Raw genomic sequence first — 22,507 nt, 5'->3', positions numbered from 1 at the left:
ATTGATTGAGGGCTCTGTAGTGACGGGACCTAAGGCCTGGAAATAAGGTCACGCCACACGTGTTGTCAGGTAGTGGCCAGTGTAATCCCTGGTCACGGCCAGTGCTCCGGGCTATTTATTACTACAAACGGCACGCCGTACTTGGGGACGTCGGGCGTATCCACTACGTACACGCTCAGGGGAGAGTTTGGCCCAACACCACCTGGGGACCCTCGTAACAGTGGTCCAGTCCAGCTTGAGGCAACACTACATTCCTCCTTTACCCGGAGGTGCAAAAACCAAACAACACCGCTTATGGCGGCGTAACATCTTAACAGAGTTTGTGAGTCTCATGAACAAACAACAGAACAGTCTTACTTGGTCTTGGCGGAGGCGCACCCTGCTCTCACTTCAGCGGTTGACAGCGGGCCACAAAGTTTCGGTATTTCTGGGATGGCTGCGGGCATGGGCGTAGATAGTACTTGCTCTGGCTGCGCCCGTCCGGTGGGGTTTGAAACATGTCCTCGGAACCATCTGCCACGGCCGTGTCTGGGCGGCTCTGTGTCCCTGGTGGCACATTCACTCCGTGGGCTTGCGGGGTCAAGCCATTCCCTGTCGTGCATGGGCCCTCATCCTCTGTAGGTTCCCGAGGGCCTGGGGATGATGCTGGGCGGTGGTCTCCTGGCTCCGGAAGATCTTCTTCGACTTCCTGTGGGACCTTTTTAAAAAACGATACGTTCCTAGTGACCTCTTCTCCGTCCCTGACTGCCGTGATTCGGGTACCGTTGACGTTTGTGACAGTCCAAGGGTCTAGCTCGAATGGTAGGCGGAACTTCCCACCCGGGTGTCGGTGTTTCATTAGTACCCTGTCACCAACTTGGATCGGGCTGTCAGCGGCTCTCCTCTTCCGGGACGCTTCACGATTGGTCTTTGTTCTGTTTTCCATGGATCGGTTGGGCGGGTTCGGTGACGACTCCCATGTGGGGTGGTGCGGGATAGTGTCCTTGATTGCTCTGCCAAAACAGAGGCGGCTAGGAGGAACCCCTGTGGTGCAGTGGGCGTCAGCCTGTATTCGCGCAGGAATTGGTAGAGGGCTAGTTCCAGGCCTTGGTCATCCGCTAGTGCGATCTGAATGGTCTTGTTTAGAGTCCTCATTAGCCTCTCGACTTCCCCGTTAGCTTGCGGCCACCTCGGGGTTATGCGTCGGTGCTTGTGGCAGTGGGACTGCTGGTACTCGGCCAACTCAGCACCGTTGAAAGGTGGACCATTGTCCGTGCGCAGTTCGCCAAGGAGGCCATGGGTGGCAATTATTTTCTCCAACTTGGGGATTACCTCGGTTGCGGCAGTTGAGGGCAGGATCTCTACATCGGGGTACCGCGAGAAGTCATCCACCACCACTAGCATGTATTTTCCCCCGGGTAGACTGCCGAAGTCTGCACTGGCTCGCCCCCATGGCGACGTTGGGCCTACCTCAGTGATCACTAGTGCCGGAGGGTTGGGTAGGCTGGTCGCCAAACACACAGGACATCGCTGGATCGTGTTTTCTACTACCTTATCGAGGCCTGGGAACCAGAGCTTGCTCCTTAGGCGGTTTTTCGACTTGACGATGCCTTGGTGTGCGCCATGTGCCAGGAGTGCGGCCTGTTGGTTGAGACTGCTAGGTAGCACCAGGCGGGGGCCTCTCAGGAGGCATCCTTCCGGAGACACGGACAGTTCGTTCCTGACTTGGTGTAGCGCCTTCAGTGATGCTTGGGCCTCAGGCGTGCGAAAGGACGACGGGCTTTGGAGTGGCTTCCAGTTTCCCGACGTGACGGCTTGGATGGCGATCTGCAGACAGTCGTCGTCTTTGGTTGCTCGCGCCACTTCCTCCAGTGATATCGGTAGAGGTCTGGATCTTTCCACGATCATCCTGACATATTCTTCCGTGGCCGCGGCTTCCGTGGCTTCCGAGTCGGTAGCCGGGCGGGCGTGTCTGGATAGGAAGTCGGCTGGATTTCGGGCGCCTGGTCGATACTCCACGGTGAACTGGAATTCCTGGAGTTGGAGCACCCACTTTTCAATCCGGGGAGGAGGACGTGACAAGGAGCCTTGGAACAGCGGGACGAGGGGTTTGTGATCCGTGATTACCACAAAAGGGTGTCCATACAGATAAATGTGGAAATGCCGGCACCCCCACAGGACGGCGATGGCCTCCTTTTCAATCTGCGAATATCGCTGCTCCGTCGGTGTGAGGATTCTGCTTGCATACGCGACGGGGGCCCATTCTCCGCACGTTTGTTGTTGTACTAGCACGGCTCCTAGGCCTGTTGGGCTGGCGTCTACCACGAGTTGTGACTCGTTCCGGGGATCGAAGTAGGCTAAGGTCGTGTCCGCTGAGAGCGCCGCCTTGGTTTTCTGGAATGACTCCTGCTGGTCCGGACCCCACTCCCAGGTGGCAGAGGCTTTTGTGAGGTTGCGGAGGGGGCCAGTGAGGTCGGACAGGTCCTTGATAAACCTCCCGCAGTAGGTGACCATCCCGAGAAAACTGCGAACGGCCGTCACCGAAGTAGGCGCGGGGGCTGCGTGGATGTCTTTCACTTTTTCCGGATCCGGGCCTATTCCCTGGTCGGAGAATCTGTAGCCAAAAAAACTAATGTCCTTACGTAGGAAATCGCATTTTTCCCTGTGGAGGGTCAGCCCTCGCTCTTGAAGCCGGGTAAACACTGCCCGGAGGCGTCGGATGTGTTCGTCCAGGGTCGGGGCGTGGACTAAAATGACGTCACTGACATTCAAGACGCCGTCCAGCCCTTGCAGGACGTTCTGAATAATGTTCTGAAACACCTCCGCCGCACTCGATATCCCAAAATTTAGCCGGGTGTACCGCCAGAGGCCGGCGTGCATGGAGAAGGTGGTAATTGGGCGGGAGTCCGGGTGTAGAGGAATTTGGTGATGCCCCGATCTTAGGTCCATCTTCGAGAACCATTTTGAGCCAGACAACTCTCCGACTATGTCGTCTATGGTCGGTGTCAGGTGGCGCTCGCGCTTGATGGTGAGGTTGGGGATGCGCATGTCAACGCAAATCCGCACTGCGTCCGGCTGCTTCGGCTTCTTGGCTACCACGATGGGCGACACCCATGGAGTGGGCCCGCTTACCCTTTCGATAATTCCAGCCCGCTCGAATATCCGTAGTACCGCTTCAACCTTGGGTCGTAGGTGGAACGCAATGCGTCGGTGCCGGAGGGCCACTGGGGCGACTGACTTGTCTATGTGAAGGTGAATGGCGGGTCCCTTCAGAAGTCCGATTCCTTCAAATAGTGGCGCGTGTTCCAGTACTAGACAGTCCAAGTTGCGGGTTTGGACTGTGAGTGCAAAGTGGATCAGCCCGAGGTCTTGGGCCGTTCGCCAGCCGAGCAGGAACCCGGATCCTTCTTGCAACACGTAGATTTTGGTTTGCAGCCGAATGGCGTCGTGGGACAAATCCGTCCTGAACATCCCGCACAGGCGTAGTGGGCGACTGGTGCCGTAGGCGTATACTTGCACCCTCGTTGGGTTGAGTGTCGGTGCGTTCTTCAGTGTCTGGTATACGCTGGCAGCCATCAGGTTGATTGACATGCCGGTGTCGATCAAGGCCGCTATGGCTTGGTCTTGTACATTGACTGTGCACATGGGTTCTGCGGACGGTGTGGCTGCAAGGGTGTTGAGCACCCGCACGACATGGACGGAGGTCACATCCGCTTCATCGTCGTCCATGTCACTGCTGGTAGAGGTGCTGGGTAGCGGTTCCAGCTGTCTTACCCTTCCGGGTGGGCCACTCTGCTTTTTCCTTGGTGCCGACAGGCACACGCTTGCAAAGTGGTTGGCCTTGCCGCATGCGCTGCAGATCTTGCCTTGTGCCGGGCATGCTCCTCTGTGGGGCGTTGCTCCTCCGCACCATGCGCAGGCGCGGCCGGGGGAGGGCTGAGCCGGTCTCGGATTTCTTCGCCGGGATTGCTTTGTGCGGTTGTCGATGGCCTCGGTCTTGAGGGCGCACACCGACTCTGTCTTGATTGCGACTGCTGGCTTTGGCTCCATGTGCGCGGCTCCGGCCTTGGACAGTTCCTTCGATCGCCCCAGTGTGAGGATGTCGCGCATGGGCATGTTGTCCGCCTCCAACACCCTCTCGCGTAGTTTCGAGGACGCGCAGCCCTGGATGAATTGAGCGCAAACCTCGTCGTCCGCATCAGGGAGGGTGCACGTGCTGGCCAGCTTCTTCAACCTTGCGTAGAAGATGTCCACCGATTCCTCTGGGAGCTGGCGGGCCTGGCGGAGCAGGAACCGTTCATAGTCAGCGCTAGCGAACGGTTCAAAGTACGCCGTGATAGCGTCGTGCAATGTGTCGTATTATCCTGGGTGGGCCACCCTCAGCTACGTCCTTCGAGATGTCGTGGATCGCCTCACCTCCTAGGTGTAGCAGCATGGCACACCTCCGCTCAGCCGCGACGTCCGCCGCGACGAAGTAGTTCTCCAGCCGTTCCACCCACTTCTTCCACCGGGCGGCTTGCGACGGGGGAGTGCCGGTGACTGCGAACGGTTCCAGGGGGGGCATGTTGGCCATGGCTGCAGAGGATGGGCGCGGGCAGCGGGAGCCTTACTTGCACACTTCTGGGGATGTACACCAACCTCCCCGGCGTCGGCCGCGGGTACCCAGTGCAGTGCTGATGAGGCGCCTGAGAGATCAAGAAGGGCAACCTGGGGCCTCCAAACGTCGAATCGGCACCTCACGTGAGATGCGTGAGAAACGGCAGGCTTGGGTCCCGCGTTGCACGCGAGATGCGCGAAAAACGGCAGGCTCGGGTCCCGCGTCGAACGCGTATAGTGTGAGGAATGGCAAGCTTGTCCCGATGCACCGCGTGTGCCGGCTCCGCATACCCGGCAGGCATCCAGGCTGATATAAAGCAGGCGCCGGGGCTGAGTGGGCACGGCCCGACAGATGAGGCAGCCAGGGAGGCCAGGCAGGGTGTCTACGGCTCCGAGGCAGCAGGGGCAACACGCGCTGGAGCAGCGCCGGGGAAGGGGGCACACAGCCTCTCCGATGATGGAGGCAGCAGGGCTGCAGTGTCTGCGCCGATCCGCTCCTTGGGCAAGAGCGTGATAGGAGGGAACCAGTGCACGCGATGGGGGTGGCGAGACCACTCTCGTCGCCAATGTAGTGACGGGACCTAAGGCCTGGAAATAAGGTCACGCCACACGTGTTGTCAGGTAGTGGCCAGTGTAATCCCTGGTCACGCCCAGTGCTCCGGGCTATTTATTACTACAAACGGCACGCCGTCCGTGGGGACGTCGGGCGTATCCACTACGTACACGCTCAGGGGGGGAGTTTGGCCCAACACCACCTGGGGACCCTCGTAACAGTGGTCCTTGAGGCAACACTACATTCTCGGCTCGTGCACTGGCTCAAAGAGCCAAGCCATACCTTCGGCTCGGCTCTTTCTGCTAATTTTCAAGCTCGCCCACCTCTGTGTAAATGTTATGCTTGTGCGAAAGTGTCAGGTAACACATATACTGCACCTCTGCATAGAGCTCTCCATCGTCAGGATTTTTGGCGCAGTTAAGACATGGTAGTCGTCCCCGTGTGTTTTGTGAGGAAGACTCCTGGCAAGAAGCACGCGCGCTATTAAAGGGGAGAAGTGTGTGAACAGATCCGGAGATGCCGACACCTGTTGCCGGAGACTCCCTTTTGCGTCGGACAGGTTCCCAAGCCCCGCCCGCGGCCTCCGTTAATGTGAAATTGCCTGGCAGAAGGTTCCTGACAGTGGCTGCGTGAGGCTTCAAAGGCTGGGCCTGACCCCTGCGTGCCTGACATTCCTGCGTGCTGCCCTCCCCGGGGCCAGAGAGCATGCCATGGTCGAGCCGTGCGCCTCCGTGGGAGGTGGCCGCCCCCTTTTCTCACCGTCAGACTGATGGAAAGTGCGTTGTCATGACAATAAAGGCAGGATCGCTGACACAGGGAAGAGATTCGCCTTATCTGCGGCTCGCTTCCTGCATACCAAGTGTAAAAGCCAGAAAGAAGTGTTCGTGTGGCAGACGAGGAATGACTCGCGGCGCTCGAGCCTGCGGTCTCTGCCACCGAGACGGGATGTGGTTTGCTTCAGAGTGCAGGGCCGCTTGGAGAACACTCATTGCACCCCCCTCAGCCGAGCGTCAATTCGCGGTTTATGAAGGATATCTATAGGTGTGCGATCTCTCCGCAATCCTTAACATATCGGATGTTTGATCAATTCCAGCTTAAAGCTACACTGATGTCATACGTTAGGCCAAGCTCGTGGAAGTCTTTGAGCCTCAACCCCTACATATTGCCACTACCGGTATTAACCACATTTAACCATTTGTAACAATCTGGTATTAAAATGCACCCTCTGCCAGTAGCTCGTCTGATGTTACTGTTCACGGGAGCGAGCAAAAGAACTATCAGACAAACTCGTGGATTTGCGGCAGTGTGTACTAATATCTCTCTCCGAACAGTCAAGAATCGTGGCAATGCGTGGTGTGTTGTGTGTGGAGCCTGAAACGTTACAGCAACATTATGGTTTGCCAGTATGGTACAGTACGCCACCATAAGCATCGCCACTGGAGTGGTCACTGGGGACAGTTACACAACGTCACAAATTATATCGCTAGTCACTGAAGTGCCTCCCTTGGGAGTGGCGTGTGCCATCAGCTGAATGTAGAGCATACTTGTCGTGGCTTCTGCCCATACATTCCCTGTGCTCGCTACATACAAGGGCACCGCTAATACAGTCAAGCACCGTAGGTATAGCACACGGGATATGGCCTTTTCTCATTATATGCACTGTTATTGAGCATTTCTAGAACGGCCCGAGCGTACCCCCTTAATGATGTACAGGCGAGCATAGGCCACACCTGTGTATGAACTGTGAGAACTCTTAGCAAGCCAGGCTCTGAAGCTCCGTGAGTAGAATCTCATGTTCTACCATTCATGCAGGGACATGTCGTCTTCATCCAAGAAAGAACATGGTTCAAGCATGAAATGATGTGTGTGTGTGTGTGTGGGGAGGGGGGGTGTTAGTGTGTGTGTGTGTGTGTGTTAGTGTTACACAGTTTGGGAGATACAGAAGAAATGTAGAAAGACAATGCATAGATCTGTTAACACAAATAAAGGTGAACCCTGGGAACTTCCAAGTCTCTGGGACACACAGCTGAACACACATTTAAACTGCAGATGTTCTCTATATTACAGAGCTGATTGTGGCAACATGTGTCGGAGAAAAGTGGGATCTATTTACTTGGTGCGAAGCCGGTTTTTCCTCCTGCCCCCTCTGGGTATTTCCGCTTAGTGGTTGATTGGTGTAATTTGATCTGGTGGCTCATTTGGAGGCAGTAGACAAGTGTTAATTACAGTATGCGCACAAAAAACTGCTGGAGGTGCCAGAACAAAGTGTCACCCGGAAGAATGGACTTAGTGGCCCTTGCATCTTTGCATTCATTAAAACAACTCGTTGCGTGGTTATCAGGAGTGTTTTGTTGACCTTTCGAAACATAATGAATTTGAAGCAGAAGGCCTGCCATTTGTGTTCTTTTGGACAGCAGCAGATGTTTTAGTAGGCAGAAGGAAATTACTTTAAGACACTGTTTAATAATTCTGTGTAGACTGTGTTTGTGACAAAGGACTTGGGAAGTTAAATTGGTTAGCAGACCTATGGCGCTGGCAAATGAGAAATGGAAATAGTGTAAACAGGTTGAGACAATTATTAAACGTATTCATCTCCAGCAATGATGTGCAGGTCTAGTTGGAGCATGGTAAACCTCAAACTTTAATTCACATTTCTGTGGTGAACTACCTAATTCAGGCGAGTTTTTTAAAAAAAATATAACCTTCAGTTTGCAAACGTTTTACATAGAAAATATACACAAGGATCCGATGGTTGTACCTCAGCCTGGGCGAAGTTCCGGTACGCGGACCTCTGCGAAGTTAAAAAAAAATAAAAATACTCCACCATGCTACGTGGAGCTCCGCAAGCGGCGGAGTGTGTTAGATAAATCCCGTTCGCAGTGATTTTCAGCGTCGGGTGCTTGTCCGCACTGTGCAATCGTCGCGAACGGCACCATGCACAGCGCAAGCAGGCACTGCTTCCTTTCTGACGCTCGAGTAGATTTTATACTTGAACAGACGGTTTCTCAATGCGAGCAGTCGCAATGAGAAATCTGACCGCCCACATTGAGAAATCTCGTCGGTAGGTTTATTTTCCATGCTCGTGCTCGCCAACTTAACTTTGGTCAAGAGCACACTAATTGACTCTATATCTAGTTTATTAATCTAGACAGATTTTATCAAAATATTTAGACTTTCCTGCATCAGAAATGACCACGGACCTTAATGGAAGCAACAAAGCAAAAAATACAACGACACAAATATACATAAATTGAACATGTGCCGAACGTCACCAACAAGAAAAGACTAATAAACACAAAAAAGTTAACCCCTAAACAAACATATAATTTTCTGTTAGTGTCCTCCTAATAATTTCAGGACGAACCACTGGAAGGAAGTCCACAGAGCGCGCTGCGACTCAACAAATTATTGTCGGACTTTCTCAGCACACTCAACAGTGAGTAACCACACTGTACTTATTTTCAAGGACTCCTCCTTCAAAACCGGGTCTACGCAATTGCGTTTCGGCCATATATTTTCCTCGGCCTCCTCAGGACAGGGTTAATACAAGGAATGTACACACAAGTGGTAGGGTGGCCCGAAGGACGCTCCTACGTGTGGGTCATCCGGGTCCACAGGTACCCAAAAGGGTGCCGACCCTTCCTTCACCAGGAAGTCCTCCCTGCTTACACTGGCTGGCAACGACTTGTATAATTAGCAGAACGATTACTACCTCAAGTACGGTTGACTGTTCCTGCCTGCTTGGATTTGAATTTTCATCCCCGTTCTGCTACGCGCGCAGTCCGCGCACAGTCCAGTGTCTTCTCTGACGTCGACGTCTTCTGATCTTCACCAATACATGTTTTACGTATTGGTGAAGATCAGAAGACGTCGACGTCAGAGAAGACACTGGACTGTGCGCCGACAGCGCGCGTAGCAGAACGGGGATGAAAATTCAAATCCAAGCAGGCAGGAACAGTCAACCGTACTTGAGGTAGTAATCGTTCTGCTAATTATACAAGTCGTTGCCAGCCAGTGTAAGCAGGGAGGACTTCCTGGTGAAGGAAGGGTCGGCACCCTTTTGGGTACCTGTGGACCCGGATGACCCACACGTAGGAGCGTCCTTCGGGCCACCCTACCACTTGTGTGTACATTCCTTGTATTAACCCTGTCCTGAGGAGGCCGAGGAAAATATATGGCCGAAACGCAATTGCGTAGACCCGGTTTTGAAGGAGGAGTCCTTGAAAATAAGTACAGTGTGGTTACTCACTGTTGAGTGTGCTGAGAAAGTCCGACAATAATTTGTTGAGTCGCAGCGCGCTCTGTGGACTTCCTTCCAGTGGTTCGTCCTGAAATTATTAGGAGGACACTAACAGAAAATTATATGTTTGTTTAGGGGTTAACTTTTTTGTGTTTATTAGTCTTTTCTTGTTGGTGACGTTCGGCACATGTTCAATTTATGTATATTTGTGTCGTTGTATTTTTTGCTTTGTTGCTTCCATTAAGGTCCGTGGTCATTTCTGATGCAGGAAAGTCCAAATATTTTGATAAAATCTGTCTAGATTAATAAACTAGATATAGAGTCAATTAATGTGCTCTTGACCAAAGTTATTTTCTTATCTCTTCCTTTTGTACCAATTTGTTGCTTGCTCTTTATTGTTCCTTACCCAGGTATTAAAAGGGTCAATTGGGTATTACCCTGTTGTTTGCCAGACGTGCTCGCCAACTTGACGTTAACAATAGCAAATGAGGAAAAATATCACCGGGAGGTGGATTTTCCTCACTCGCCAACTTGAAGTTGACGAACATGAGTGAGGAAAAAAACTCTGAGCTCCGCGTAACACAAAGTGCGGAAAACTCCGCAACCTCTGCGAGCGGAGCGGAGTTCACCGCCCAGACTTAGTTGTACTTGGCTGTTACGCTTCATCCTGATTCCACTACCTGGTGAATAAGTCTATGGAATGGTTTTTGAAGAGCAAGCAGTGTAATATTTGACACGTAGGGCTTTCAGTGGGATGAAAAAAGTGGGGGCGTGGCCTCTAATATAGGAGAATGGCATAAACAAAAAGCTGCAGTGTGTGAAACACAATATCCTGGAAATAGCTAACACTCTTAAAGCATGCATGGTTAAATAAATCATGTGACATAAAGAGGAACTCAGCTGCTGATATTTACTACTGTAACTTATTTTTACATTAATTTTTCAGAAATCAGTGTTTTGCCACCAAAGTTAAGGACATGCATACAAGAGCCGATAGGGACCCATTTCACTGTATGTTTTTAATTACTATTGGGTCTGAGACCGGAGAAACCCTGCATAATTAAAGCGCTGTTGACATGTTATCGCCATCCTAAAAGATGCAGATCGACCTTTAAATCTCACATTTATGATTTATGCTGTACCATCAATGCTGTTAAGTATGGTAAACAATGTATATTTATTAAAAAAATTTCCTGAATTGCATAATGCATACCATAATTGCTTCTAGGCACTCTTGAGAAGTATAAGAGCTAATCAGAGTGGGCAGCAGAGCGCTACAGTGGATCAGAATCACATCATTGAGATTGGAATGAAGCACATCATCGTTGTTTTATTGTCATTATTACTTTGTTTCGTTGTGCACCTTTACATAACCTAAATACATTGTGGAACGCTGCAAGTGTGAGCTGTTATTGAATTATTTCTTGTGTTAATGTCATTGTACAAAGGAAGGCAAAACTGGTAGAAATGTCACACATCCCTCTCTTCAGAGCATTGTAGTAGAAAACATCTGTGTGCTCAAAACGCTATTGTCACACCTGTTACCACAATGTGTCCCAGCTAGAACTCCGAAAACGTTGATCATACCACAACCTACTTTTTAAAATATTTGATAGCGGAGCCCTCTAAGTGTAAACTTATCGTTTAGTTTTTACTGCAAGCCCTCTAACCATGGTGGATGTAACCAGTATCATATGAAACAATACTCTCTCATTTTCCAAAGTTTTTTGCTGTGGTATTGTAGGTAATGTTTTTTTTCCTCAGTACAATTCAAACCAATAGTTACAGATGTTACAGTGATGATATTTCATAGACACTTCAGCAGGCACTTCTTTCGTCCCAAAAATGGTACTTTCTCAAGGCTATATCTGTATGTCTCAAAAATAATGGACACAAGGTAGGCTATGTATTTTCAGTCCTTAAAAGTCAATAGGCCGACAACAAATGAGGGCGAACGAGGCGGCCTTGTCCTTACTTAATCCAACAAGAGCAGGAAAGAAACACCACTGGGTAAAGGATGAGATATGTTTGTTTCTCTTCTGTTTAAAGCTGACTTCTTTCAAGAATCTGCTGCCAGTCCTTGGACCATGGTATGTCCCAGAAAAGACCATGTTGTAACTGCAGCGTGCCGCTAGTGGGACGAAAGATAGTAAAATGAGAAAGTAGTGTTCCATATGAGACTGGTTGCATCAACCAAGGATAGGGGGCTTGCAGTAAAAACTGGACAATCAGTTTCCACTTGGAGTGCTCTGCTATCAAATATTTTAACAAATGCATTAATGTCTCGGTGAACTATGGCCTTTGTTAACAGTGATGTTTAAGGCGCAAGTCTACGGCAGATTAATTCCTGGGGGATTTGTAAATTTGCATCGGCCCAGATTGAGCCACGCTGCTTTAGAAATTAATACTAGATGTCAGCATATAGCTCAGGTCCTTGTAGACTTGGTTGAAGTTCCTGGTGCAAACACCTTCACATTAGCATCTATTAGCACTATCGAGGAAGCTGTCAAGATCCTTCTGCTGATGTTATTTAGCTGATATTAACTAAAAAAGAAAAATTGTGTAGTGTAATTAAGGGAGGCTCTACCTGCATGAAACTCCCTGACCCTGGTGACAGAAATGCTAGGAAGCACACCTTTGAATCTAATGCAGTTCTCGTGCATTTCTAATAAACAAGTTTATGGACCACGTACACCGGGAGGTAGATGTACTAATTTCTTGGGATTTACAGTCATTGTGCACCATCTCTAGTGGGATAGTGCTGTAAACCATAATGTTTACAATTGCATAGTATGGGAATCTTGTAAATATCTGAGTAGTTGGTCTGCAGAAAATAAATATGCCTTATGATTTTTCTACAACTTACTCTTGTGGAGTTTAAGTTCAGACCTCCTAAAACACAGCGTGTGATACTGTGTATTTTTTCTACTCCCTAACACAACAAATGTGCTTGTGGTAATCTCAATGAGAAATAGTTTGACTAGATTCACGTGGGGAATTTGTTTTACACAGGTGGGTTTTCCTGTCTCCCAGTATGCAGAAAGTCATAAACTTTCACAGGTGTGTACAGTAAGAGTAAAGATACCGAATGGGAGAATTTAATAACTCCACATGTTTAGGCACCCTGGTTTTGGCAGGACACGAGAGTTACGTTGTATTTCTACATGGAAAGCAGAATTGATATTATAGAACATAATAGTACATCGAACATTTGTGATTTTCTGGCTGGATTTTTTCCTGCTTGTGGAGCAGAGTTTCCTAATTGTGGTACTGGTGACTCCAGAGTCCATTCAATATGGTATTGGCATGGTAATTTGTTTTTACTTCGCCCCGTCCAGGTATCACTCAAGGGATAACCGATTCCTTGACTTCAAACCGTGTTTATTGTAGCTGTCTCAAACTACTCGAACAAGTTCTCCATAGTGGTGGAACTGTGCAGTATTGAAAATAATTCCCTAATTTTACTGAAAGTGTTCAACTTCCGATTCATGTGTAGGTTTCCTTGTCCGGTGTGTCCTCAGATTTTCATTAAAATAGTTTTAATCTGTACTGGACCTTTTGCAAAGAGGGCACTGTTTGTCTACTATGGGCCCCATTACGATATCGGGCGGAAGGCCATCCTACAGCTCATTGGTGGCGTCCTGCCCGACATCTGAGGCATCAGTTCGACCGCGATATTAGGATACAGGTGGTCCGATCGATGCGTGCTAGGGGAATCCGCTCTGCCTTCGACAGGAGCCCATCAGTGCGGAGGGCGGATCGTAATCCCCAAAATGGAGGCGGTGCCTGCTCAGGCTCCACCGTGGGGATGACGATGCCCATTTACTACAGCCTTCCTATAGCAGTCCGACCGCCATGGAGAGGCTGTTGGAAACTAACTTTGGGGGTCCCTAGCAGGACCCCGACCCCCACGGCCTCTGCTATGAAGCCTGTGACCCCTCAAACATCCATGCATTGTGTGTCTGGCACCGCATGGTGCCTGCCTGATGGTGCATTGATGTTTAAAAAGTGTACATTTCCTATTTCGGCTTGTGCTGCAGCCCGAAGCACAAGCCCGCAATAGGAAATGTGCACTTTGTGACCACTGCGAAGGCGGTCACATCCTAATTATGGAAGCAGGGCCGCCAACTCCTTGTCGGGCGGTCCAGTTTCCGACATGATGCTGGTCGGACGCTTGTCCGACCGGCATCGTAGTGAGGCCCTGTGTGTTTTGGGGATGTATGTAGCATATATATATATCTCCAATTTTGCTTCGGCAAGCAGGCACTTCGCTGAATGCCTGTTGATAACAAGCTAGCCATATCGATATAAGCAACTTTTTTTCTAATACCAGCCCATAGTACTTGTGTATTGTAGCTGTACTGCTAAAATTAAAGTTCCATTTGTGGGAGGCGTAGGCCTCCTTCCTCATACAGTTGCTGTTTTTCCATAGTTTGTGTTTGGGTTTTTTATAACCTGGGCAAAATGGACCAATGGGAGACAAAGGTTTTACTGGCTCAACTGCAGGTTTCTGAAAAAACATATTTCTCGGGGTTATTGAAATGGTTTGAACAAAATCACAGGATTATGAAAGAACTGTTTTTCTGTAAATGTCACTCTCCACACAATCAGCTGTGATAGTCTGATCCAGCACTCTACAAAGTCAGTGAGGGACGACAGTGCCATATACATATTCTGTGATAGAATGTATGTAACCGACTGGCAAATGATTCACTCACTCAACTTAAAAGCAGATGTGGTAGTAGCACCCATGGCTCGCTTTTGTGAAGGCCTCCTGGGGGAACAGGGGAATCAGACATTTCAGGAGTCTACATACCAGGCTAGGTGTTGTGGTCCTATGGACGTCCTTTTGAGCTGTCCAGACTCCGTTCTTATGGTTCATTGGTCACTCCTTGTCAGCCAGGTGGAAAGAGGAAAGCATGCATAGATTGAGGAGAAGCCCACCCAGAGGAAACAGGCCACCTGCTCTTAGAATGAGTGTCTGCCTTCAACATCGGCGCCACCTTACCGTGTGGCGATACAGAGCCACCTTTGTTGTCCTCCTTCCAGACCTTACCCCCTAATTCCACCAACCTGTTACCACCTTTGTGCTCCAGCTTCGCTCCAGGATAGAGTGATCCACTCATCTTTTTCATTCCACTAGTTCCTGGTAATGCACCAGGGGGGCTCTTCTCTGTTCAAGATGGATGCTTTGCCACCATCCTTCGTAGGTAGAGATTTAGTGTAGCCTCTCATGAGCTACTGTTGTCCTTGTGACTTCAATGGTTTGGCTTAAAATCAATGCCATTAAAGGAAGCTTCCTTACTGCACCAATTTTACAGATAACCTAAAAATGTCATTGAGACAGAAAAGGAGTGCCCCAAAAGCAAATTACCATGGTGCCTTGGTGTGGCAAGGTCCTTGTACTAAGTTGCAGGTGGGAAGTTACTTGCCTTCTAATCAGAATCACTTCAGGTGCTTTAGTTGACAAGAAAGTCCAGAATCTGCACTTCGGATTAGTGTCCGGCCAGGACTGTGCTGCGATGCTGGTGTCGCCTTAATGTACAGCATGCTAAACTAAGTAGTTCTTGTTGATTGCACCTCTCATGCTTATAGATATATATTCTATAATTGTTTTTAAAAAAATTACAAGACCACTTTGATTCATAACGAAGGCTTTTCCATTGTACCCACTCTGCTTACCTGGAGTATCACCAACCTCCTTGCACACAGCAGAAGACCTGCTTTCCTCAATATCCCCTCTGGTGCCCACAATCCTTCCTCCCCAACACCCAGAGTGTTCTGATATGGCTCCCACCTGCATAAAATGTTTTTCAAATACAGTAAATAAATGCGAGTTTTCAGACATTATTCGTTTGAACCAGTCTGACACATTATTGACACCGAGTCATGCTGACTGCTCATGTGATACCTACTTTGTTATCCATTGTCAGAACAATATCATACAGTTGCAGTAGTAGAGTCATCTGTTGCTAACTTTGCATTAATACTGCAAACTGTTGCACCCAAGAGCACACCTTTAGATCTCTCTGATATTTAATACTGTTTGCACCAGTCTTGCGTTCTTATCCTTTAGTCCACTCCAGTTCTGTCATCCGTAACTTTTTCAACCAAGCTATTGATATCACACGTTTTAGATAGATCCGATAATTTGCGGTCCATTGATCCAGTGTCAGTCAGTGTGTTGAAGAAGGAAATTTGTTTGATAACGGACCAATAGGTTACAGCCTTGCATGTGGGTGCTTGGCCTGGCTGGTGTTTACTGGGTCTGCAGGAATGTTTGATATAATATGATGGCCTGTGGATGGGCAAAGGCTGCCGGATACCATTAGTAAGAGAGGATGTGGTGTAACAGCCAGAGCTGCCGACATTGGAACTGGGAAACCAGGTTTGAGTCTAGGCATCAGCTTAACATACTGTGATTCTAGTCAAATCACTTATTCTCCCCGTTCCTAAAAGATTAATGGGTCCCTATGCCATGTAACTGGTTCTCATGAAAAGCACTCCCTACACCTTTAAGTCGAGTTTGCGCTATATAAAAAAATGCAACCCAAAAAATCCCTTGGTCTACCAAAACAGGGCCCATAGTTAAGAGGCTGACTCTGTGATGAGCATTTTCTATGGAAGTACTGGTGCTCATGAATAACTGAACAGTAACTCTCACTCAGGGGTTGGTGGGACTCATTTAATTTGCTGTACTATAATTACTGGAAATTACAGCAGAATTACGTGAGAAGTCTAACCTTGCATTTAGTGCTGTTTTCTTGGCGCAAAATGTGCCTTTGCATTCAAAATGGACACGAGGATGGATTTTGCACTAAGCAAATAGTGCTAAATTCAGCAAAACACCATCAGCTGACAGCTGCTCGCGCCCTCTTCCTGTGTTCTTATGTATGGATTTTGCCTGAAATTACTAAAAATTATGCAAACAGGTACAATTGCGTAGTTTTCGGTAATATTGCATCACAAAAGTAACTCCTGCGTAATTAAAAATGTCCCGATGCCTACTCTCAATCTTGTCTGGAACATTAGCGTTGTGTGACGGGCGGTAGGTGTTGCAGAGAAAGATGCATCTCAACAGAGCAAATTCGAAAATGTAAGACAATGTGTTCGATTCGATACAAAAACGACCATAATACTAAAATTGTTTGTTAATAGAAATAAGTAGGCATTTGTAGAACGCTGCACGAATTGATGACGCCTGGCTGTGGTGTAAGCACTGCCCGTTTACGTTACAGACAAACAGACAAATGGTAATCGTGCTCCGGGTAAGAAAGTGCGCGTGGCCATGCCCAGCAATTTAGGCAGCTGAGCACAGCTCCCCTGTGAGGCGCTGGAGTGCAGTATTATTTCTAGTGAGAGCAAGGAAGCCTCCAGCAGCATCCCCCTGAAACGTATGCAGGGAGTGGGGGCAGAGGCGCGAGGCATTACCAAAACCAGGCAAAGACTGGACTTTTTTTTTTATTCCTGCTTCTGCTTCCTTACTGCCTGCCTACTATGTAATGCAATTTCCGTCTGTTTTTCTTTACAGTATGTATGTAAAGCGCTCTGTTACCTACGGGTCAAGCTAGCGCTATATAAAACTTTTAAAATAAAAACAAATAAAGATTGCACCAGCCGCTGCCAAAGCACCTTAAAATGCCCAGTTGTTCCGCACAGTCTTTTGTTTTTCGGTGGGTTTCGAGCATGTAATTTTGGGCTACATAAACCAGCCGTTCAAGCCTGGGTTGCCCCACGGCCGAACGCGACCCTAATTAGTGAAAATGTGCCCGTTTGATCCAGTCGACCAGTCCTGAAGTATGCAGCACTTTATGCAATAAAATTATCCCTGGGAGCATTCCACCTGCTTCCTCAAGTGACAAAAAAGAAACAGCCGCGTTCCCGAGATACGCTCCCACGGCGGTACGGTGGGAAAGAGGCTGGCGTTGCACCCCTCCCCTCCGTGCCCTACCTGTGCTCTGCTCAGCCGCCACAGTGTGTGCTGGGAGCTCTCCGCCTCTGCGCCGCAGGTCTCGGTGCCTTCGTCACAGTTGAATCCGCCTCTGCACTCTCTGCCTCCCCGCACTCTCTGCCTCCCCGCACTCTCTGCCAGAGTGCCTCCCCGCACTCTCTGCCTCCCCTGTAGTTCAGTACCCCATAGAACTAAGTAATGAATCGTGACAGGACAGGATAGTGGTGGCAGTTGCCCGACAGTGACATCATCAGTGGCGCGCCACCAAAAAGTTGCTGCTGCTTTAGGTAAACATGGGCTATAAAATGAAAATCACAAATGCCCATTTATTTAGTTTATCAGCTAAAAGGAGAGCACGCTTTTCAATAAAAAGGGTTGCCGCGGCCCACCCCTGTCCGTGATCTAAAAACGTGTCGGGTGTATCGATATACCTCTAGTCTTGTTGGCACGCAAGGGGGTGTTATTGTGTCCTTTTCTGGGCGTGTGTGTGTGTGTATATAAAAAGAAGGCTTCAATGTGGCCCTTTAGTGGTGGGGACCTAAAAGTAATCCTCTTAAATAAGTACGCTCGCACCCGACACTAAAAGGGTTACTGGTTATAGTTTTTGCCCACTTGAAAATATGCCCAGTAAAAACGAACTAGTCTTGCGTTCACCACCTAAACGTAGTTAATAAAGACTCCTACTCAAAAACCCAATTTGATATTCAGTGCCACCCCTCCCTCTACGTGCTGTACCGTTAGCCACCTTGCTGTGCGTTAGTGTCCTATGTGCATTACTTTTCCCGCTTACCCCTTTATATCTGCCTCTCGTCTTCACTTGTGCTCTGGCCACAACTGTGTCCTTGCCCACCTTTTCTATGTCCCCTTTCCCTATGCCCTCAACTCTACTGTGTTCGCTCACAGTTCACACTGACCCCTGCCATCCTGTCCTGTGCCTTCTGCTCCCCGCATATGCCACCTGAATTTCTTTATATAAACCTTATCTCCCCCCTCCCCCTTTAGTTCTGCTCTTAGCCCTTCTGCAGTATAGTCAACCCCCGGCCTCCCCCTGTGCCCAGCCGCCAACATTTCGCCCCTCCCCTACCCCCCCCCCCCCTCCCCACCTCCTGGGGCTCTTAGTCCATCCGCCCATGGCCCACTCCATGTTGTAATTTCCGATAGCCACCTCCGTAATCGTTGTAAACTTGGTCCTCGCTGTCGCATGTCTGTATTCCCTCAGCCCCCTCCTCTCCATTGTGCCCCCTGCCTCCTTGTGCTCCATCACACTATGGCCTGCGTTCGGCCCAATCATCCTCACCCCGCGCCACCTGTGTTTTCCCTTCAGTCCCTTGTGCCCTCATACTCCAGCATTTTGCCATGGGACATCTGTCCTCTGCGTTCTCTCAGCCACCTCCCTCCTACTCCCCAGAAACACTCCGTGTTGTCCCCTCCGCGCGTCACTTATTCTGCCTTCAGTGCTCCATTCTTTGCGTTTCCCGACCCCCGCCTTATGCCACGCACGCCCTCAGACGGACCCATCTGCCCCCGTCTGCTCCAGTGCCCCGGTGCGTCGTGCGCGCACGGCAGGAGCCGGACTGCACCACTGCAGCGGCGGTGGGAGGGAGGCTGTAATCCGAGCCGTGTATTCTCTGTGAGCCTGTGACAGGCGCCGCCTCCTCCCCGGGCTCCGCTGCGCACACCGTGCCTGTGCAGCGAGCGAGCTGCCTTGCTCTCACCGCGCTGCTCCTGCCCGCCTCTGACGTGCCCGAGCATGTCCATAGCAGACTCTGGGACAGACCTACCTGGGCAGGGCGCACACTGCTGGGCACCTACACACCGGGGCGTCTGCATCCTCTGAGAGACCCCTGCCACCACCATGGGCTTCTACGGCACGCTCAAGATGATCTTCTATAAAGTAAGTGGCTCCCCGATACCCCCTGATGCCCGGGGATGGACGCCTTGGACCCGAACCTGCATGTTAAACATCTGTGCCAGTGCGCTGGTACACCGAGCAGTTCCCAAGCGGAGTCCGCGGGCTTCGATGCACATGCCGTGGTTTTGCTTGCCGACATTTCATGCGAGCGCCTCGTGTTGTGTTGCTTTTTAATGTGTTTTCTTTTTGATTACTGTTGTTCTGCCATTGCCGTGGCCAAAAGCCTTCCGGTGCCTGGAGTGTGCATCTGTGTTTCATTGCTCGGATTCACACTGTGAGGATGTGTTGCAAAATGTTGCCCCTGCGCCCGCCGAGGCCGAGTGCTGGGCGCTCGAGTGTGGATGCTCACGTCCTTGTGTTTCCTGCTACCTGTGCCCTGTTCCCCCGAAACACAGTGTTTGATGAGTCTTTGGGCACATTGCGGCTGTTCAGTTCCCTGGTGTCACCTGGCTCTTGCTGCGCCAGGATGTTACCAAGCCCCACTGCATGGCAACAATATCTCCAGGAGGAGGCATGCTATCGGTGCCCCCAGAGATGCCAACGTACAGGCATTGAAGAGAGCTATTGAGTAAATGAGATCCGATGATGCTTTCGCCCAAGGCGCCGGTGTGCTTCCCCGGCATAGCTCACCGGTGGAAGCTGTGCCCTCTCTCTGGAGCTGACCCGGGGCACAGAGAACGAGAGTAGTATTAAAACATCCTTTCAATGGTCAGAGGGGCCGGGGAATCCTCCCGGAGCCTGCTTTTCAAAGTCTCGTGCTCGGGTGGTCTCCCCTGAGCACTTCGCACGGATCGGATTGTTGTGTTTGTTTCTCAAGACCTTTTAAAGTAAACGGCGGCGCGTGGGTGAGCGGTCCCCGCAGCAGTGCGGCGTCTGTCCGGCTGTCCCACTCGACAGATGCCTACACGTGACATTGGCTGCACTGTTGCCCCAGGGTGTGTAGGTTTGGTCCGTGGAGGTGAGCCTTGGCTCGTCTTCTGAGTGAGAACAGATCCTATGTGCCCTGTTAGCACCGCTGATGAAAGCAGAGAACGTGCAACGTCACGATGCCACCTTTCGTTGTAACCCTGCTCACCTGCGAGTGCCCAGGCTGGAGTACTTATTGCACAGAGGTTGCACCTGAGGCGGGGATGCAGTGGAAGGTCCCTGCACCGCATGTGCGGCAGGTCTCCAGCCTGCTCACCAGTGCAAGTTGTTTGGAAACGTAGCACTATCAATGTGCTGCGCGCAGCGTCAGTCTCCATGTGTGTACACAAAGCCCTGATCCCCACATAAATCTGAGAGAGGCCTGTCGGAACCCATGACCCTTTTGATTAATTAGTCCCCGTATCAGAACTAATACGTCGGAGCTGCCTTTCTCCCGCCGATTCTTCAGCTTTCTATCGATTTCCTGATAATTTGCAATAGTTTGTAGCAAGTTCACCTTCACCCCAGCGATGTCTCCATTCCAAGACTTGCCTCTTCCCCCAGCCACAAGGCGTGCCCAGTCTTTACATGGTACTGTTTTACAAATGTAATTCTAACTGTATTCAGCTGTAATAAGCAAGTACCGTCTGCCAAATGCTGTTTGTGCTCTGAAAAATGTATCTAACATTAAGTATGGTTTTATCTGAGCTCTGAAGCGTTGTTTAACTCTGTCTGATTCCCTATCGCAATAGGAAAAAAGTTAAAATATATATTTTTTGTTTAATAAAAAAATATCTACCATACGCTTCTCCAACGAGTAGCTCGTGAGCTCCTGGTAGCTCTCCAGCTACCTTTAAGTAGCTCGCCTGTGTGCATTCTGCACCACTAAACTGTATTTATGCCAAAACTGTGTATTCAAGACAACAACTAAGTCTGTATTTTCATTACTCACCAGCTAATGTTTGTATAAAATGGATTTCTGAAATATATTTAAACCTTACTTCTGAGTGATAAATCATTTAGCGAGACTTTACGGTTCTCGTTACATGTGCCCGGGGCATTGCAGCCATGGGCCATTACCCATCTAAAGGAATTCCAAAAGACATAGCCTTTTTTACAACAGTGTTGGCAACCTGGTCTAAGGCACTGAGGGGATCACTGCTTGTAATTTTACATCTGGTGGCCACTAGTGTAATCTTGTATGGTGTGGTCACTATTACAACACTAATGTCAGTAACTCACAATGACTTTCATTGAACACAAGTAGCTCTTATTACACAACAGGTTGGATGGATACCCCCGAATTTTAGCCATTAATGCCTGGACAGTCCTTTGGTTCTGATGCTTGACGAGATCACAGTGTATCCTTTCATTTGAACTATGTAGAGCAAAGCAACACAGGACTTTTCAGCAACAACACAGGCACTAATGGGACATCTAAGCCTAGACGTAGATGTCAACAGGGCCTATGTACTGTGGGTCAAACAGCCAGTCGCATTTCTTTTAATGGCTAAATGCAGTGTGCATGCTGAAACTGCAGGCCAATACTCACAATTGCAAACGTAAAACTACAAGCTCCATAATTAAAAGGGTTCATGTCTCAAAATGTGGGGGTAGCTAACAGTGGCCCTCTTGATATGGGGCCAGTCAGCAAAAGCGCATAATCCGAAAATATTGATCGACTGCATTGCAATTGTGTTCCCATAACAACTGGAGTGGAATCATGCAGTTAAATCTACAGTGAAAAATTCACATTTTGAAGACCTGGTTTGCTCAGACTAATAACTGGAAGGCCAGACAGTACTGGTGAGATGCTCAAATTAAAGTAAACTGTAACCTTTTACAATGAATCGCACTGCATCTGGCACATTCAGTAATTCATTCCTCCTTTTTTCTCCCATTTCAGATGAAGAGAAAGTTGGACCATGGCTCAGAGGTCCGTTCTTTCTCTATAGGAAAGAAGCCCTGCAAAGGTTCGGAGTACACCAGGTAATAACCTTCACTGATGCATCCATATCTGTAGTTCTTGTGCGTACCCTGTTTTCCCAGTGGCCAGGACACATGTTTAGTGTGAGGACAGCTCGGCTAGCATCCCTGCCTCAGGACACGTGTGGGGTTCTCCATAGCACATACTTGTCCTAAGTCTGAGACTTCGCTGCAGACCTACCCAGGGTATGGTTGTAGGGCCCTCATAGGGAACAGGGTGATGGCATGCCATGGCTGTGGGCCTGCCCAGGGCACAGGTGTAGTGCCCTTCTTAGCACAAACCTATCCTAGACCATAGGTGCTGGATGCTCTATGTTTGCCGACCGTCCTAGGGTACAGGCGTGAGGTCTTGTGTGCAAATTATGACAAATTACAGGTACATGT

The 22,507-nt window shown here is 49.5% G+C and overlaps 1 protein-coding gene across 4 annotated transcripts in view; it reads left to right on the top strand.

The window, feature by feature from the left end:
* The window catches only part of FBXW7 (F-box and WD repeat domain containing 7), an 806,951-nt gene that overhangs the window by 675,266 nt on the left and 109,178 nt on the right, over nt 1-22,507 (top strand). For 3 of the 4 annotated variants that reach the window (XM_085641667.1, XM_085641668.1, XM_085641669.1), the window contains one exon: nt 22,044-22,126. In XM_085641667.1, coding sequence (XP_085497793.1) covers nt 22,044-22,126 — 83 coding nt within the window. Of the gene's footprint in view, nt 1-18,982; nt 19,214-22,043; nt 22,127-22,507 lie in introns of those variants that run through there. The other variant, XM_085641670.1, reaches the window with a different exon arrangement.

The sequence above is a fragment of the Triturus cristatus genome, chromosome 2_2, assembly GCF_964204655.1.
Source record: "Triturus cristatus chromosome 2_2, aTriCri1.1, whole genome shotgun sequence".
Lineage (NCBI taxonomy): Eukaryota > Metazoa > Chordata > Amphibia > Caudata > Salamandridae > Triturus > Triturus cristatus.
Note: the sequence above shows the minus strand (reverse complement) of the source record. Positions and strands in the feature narration are given on the sequence as shown.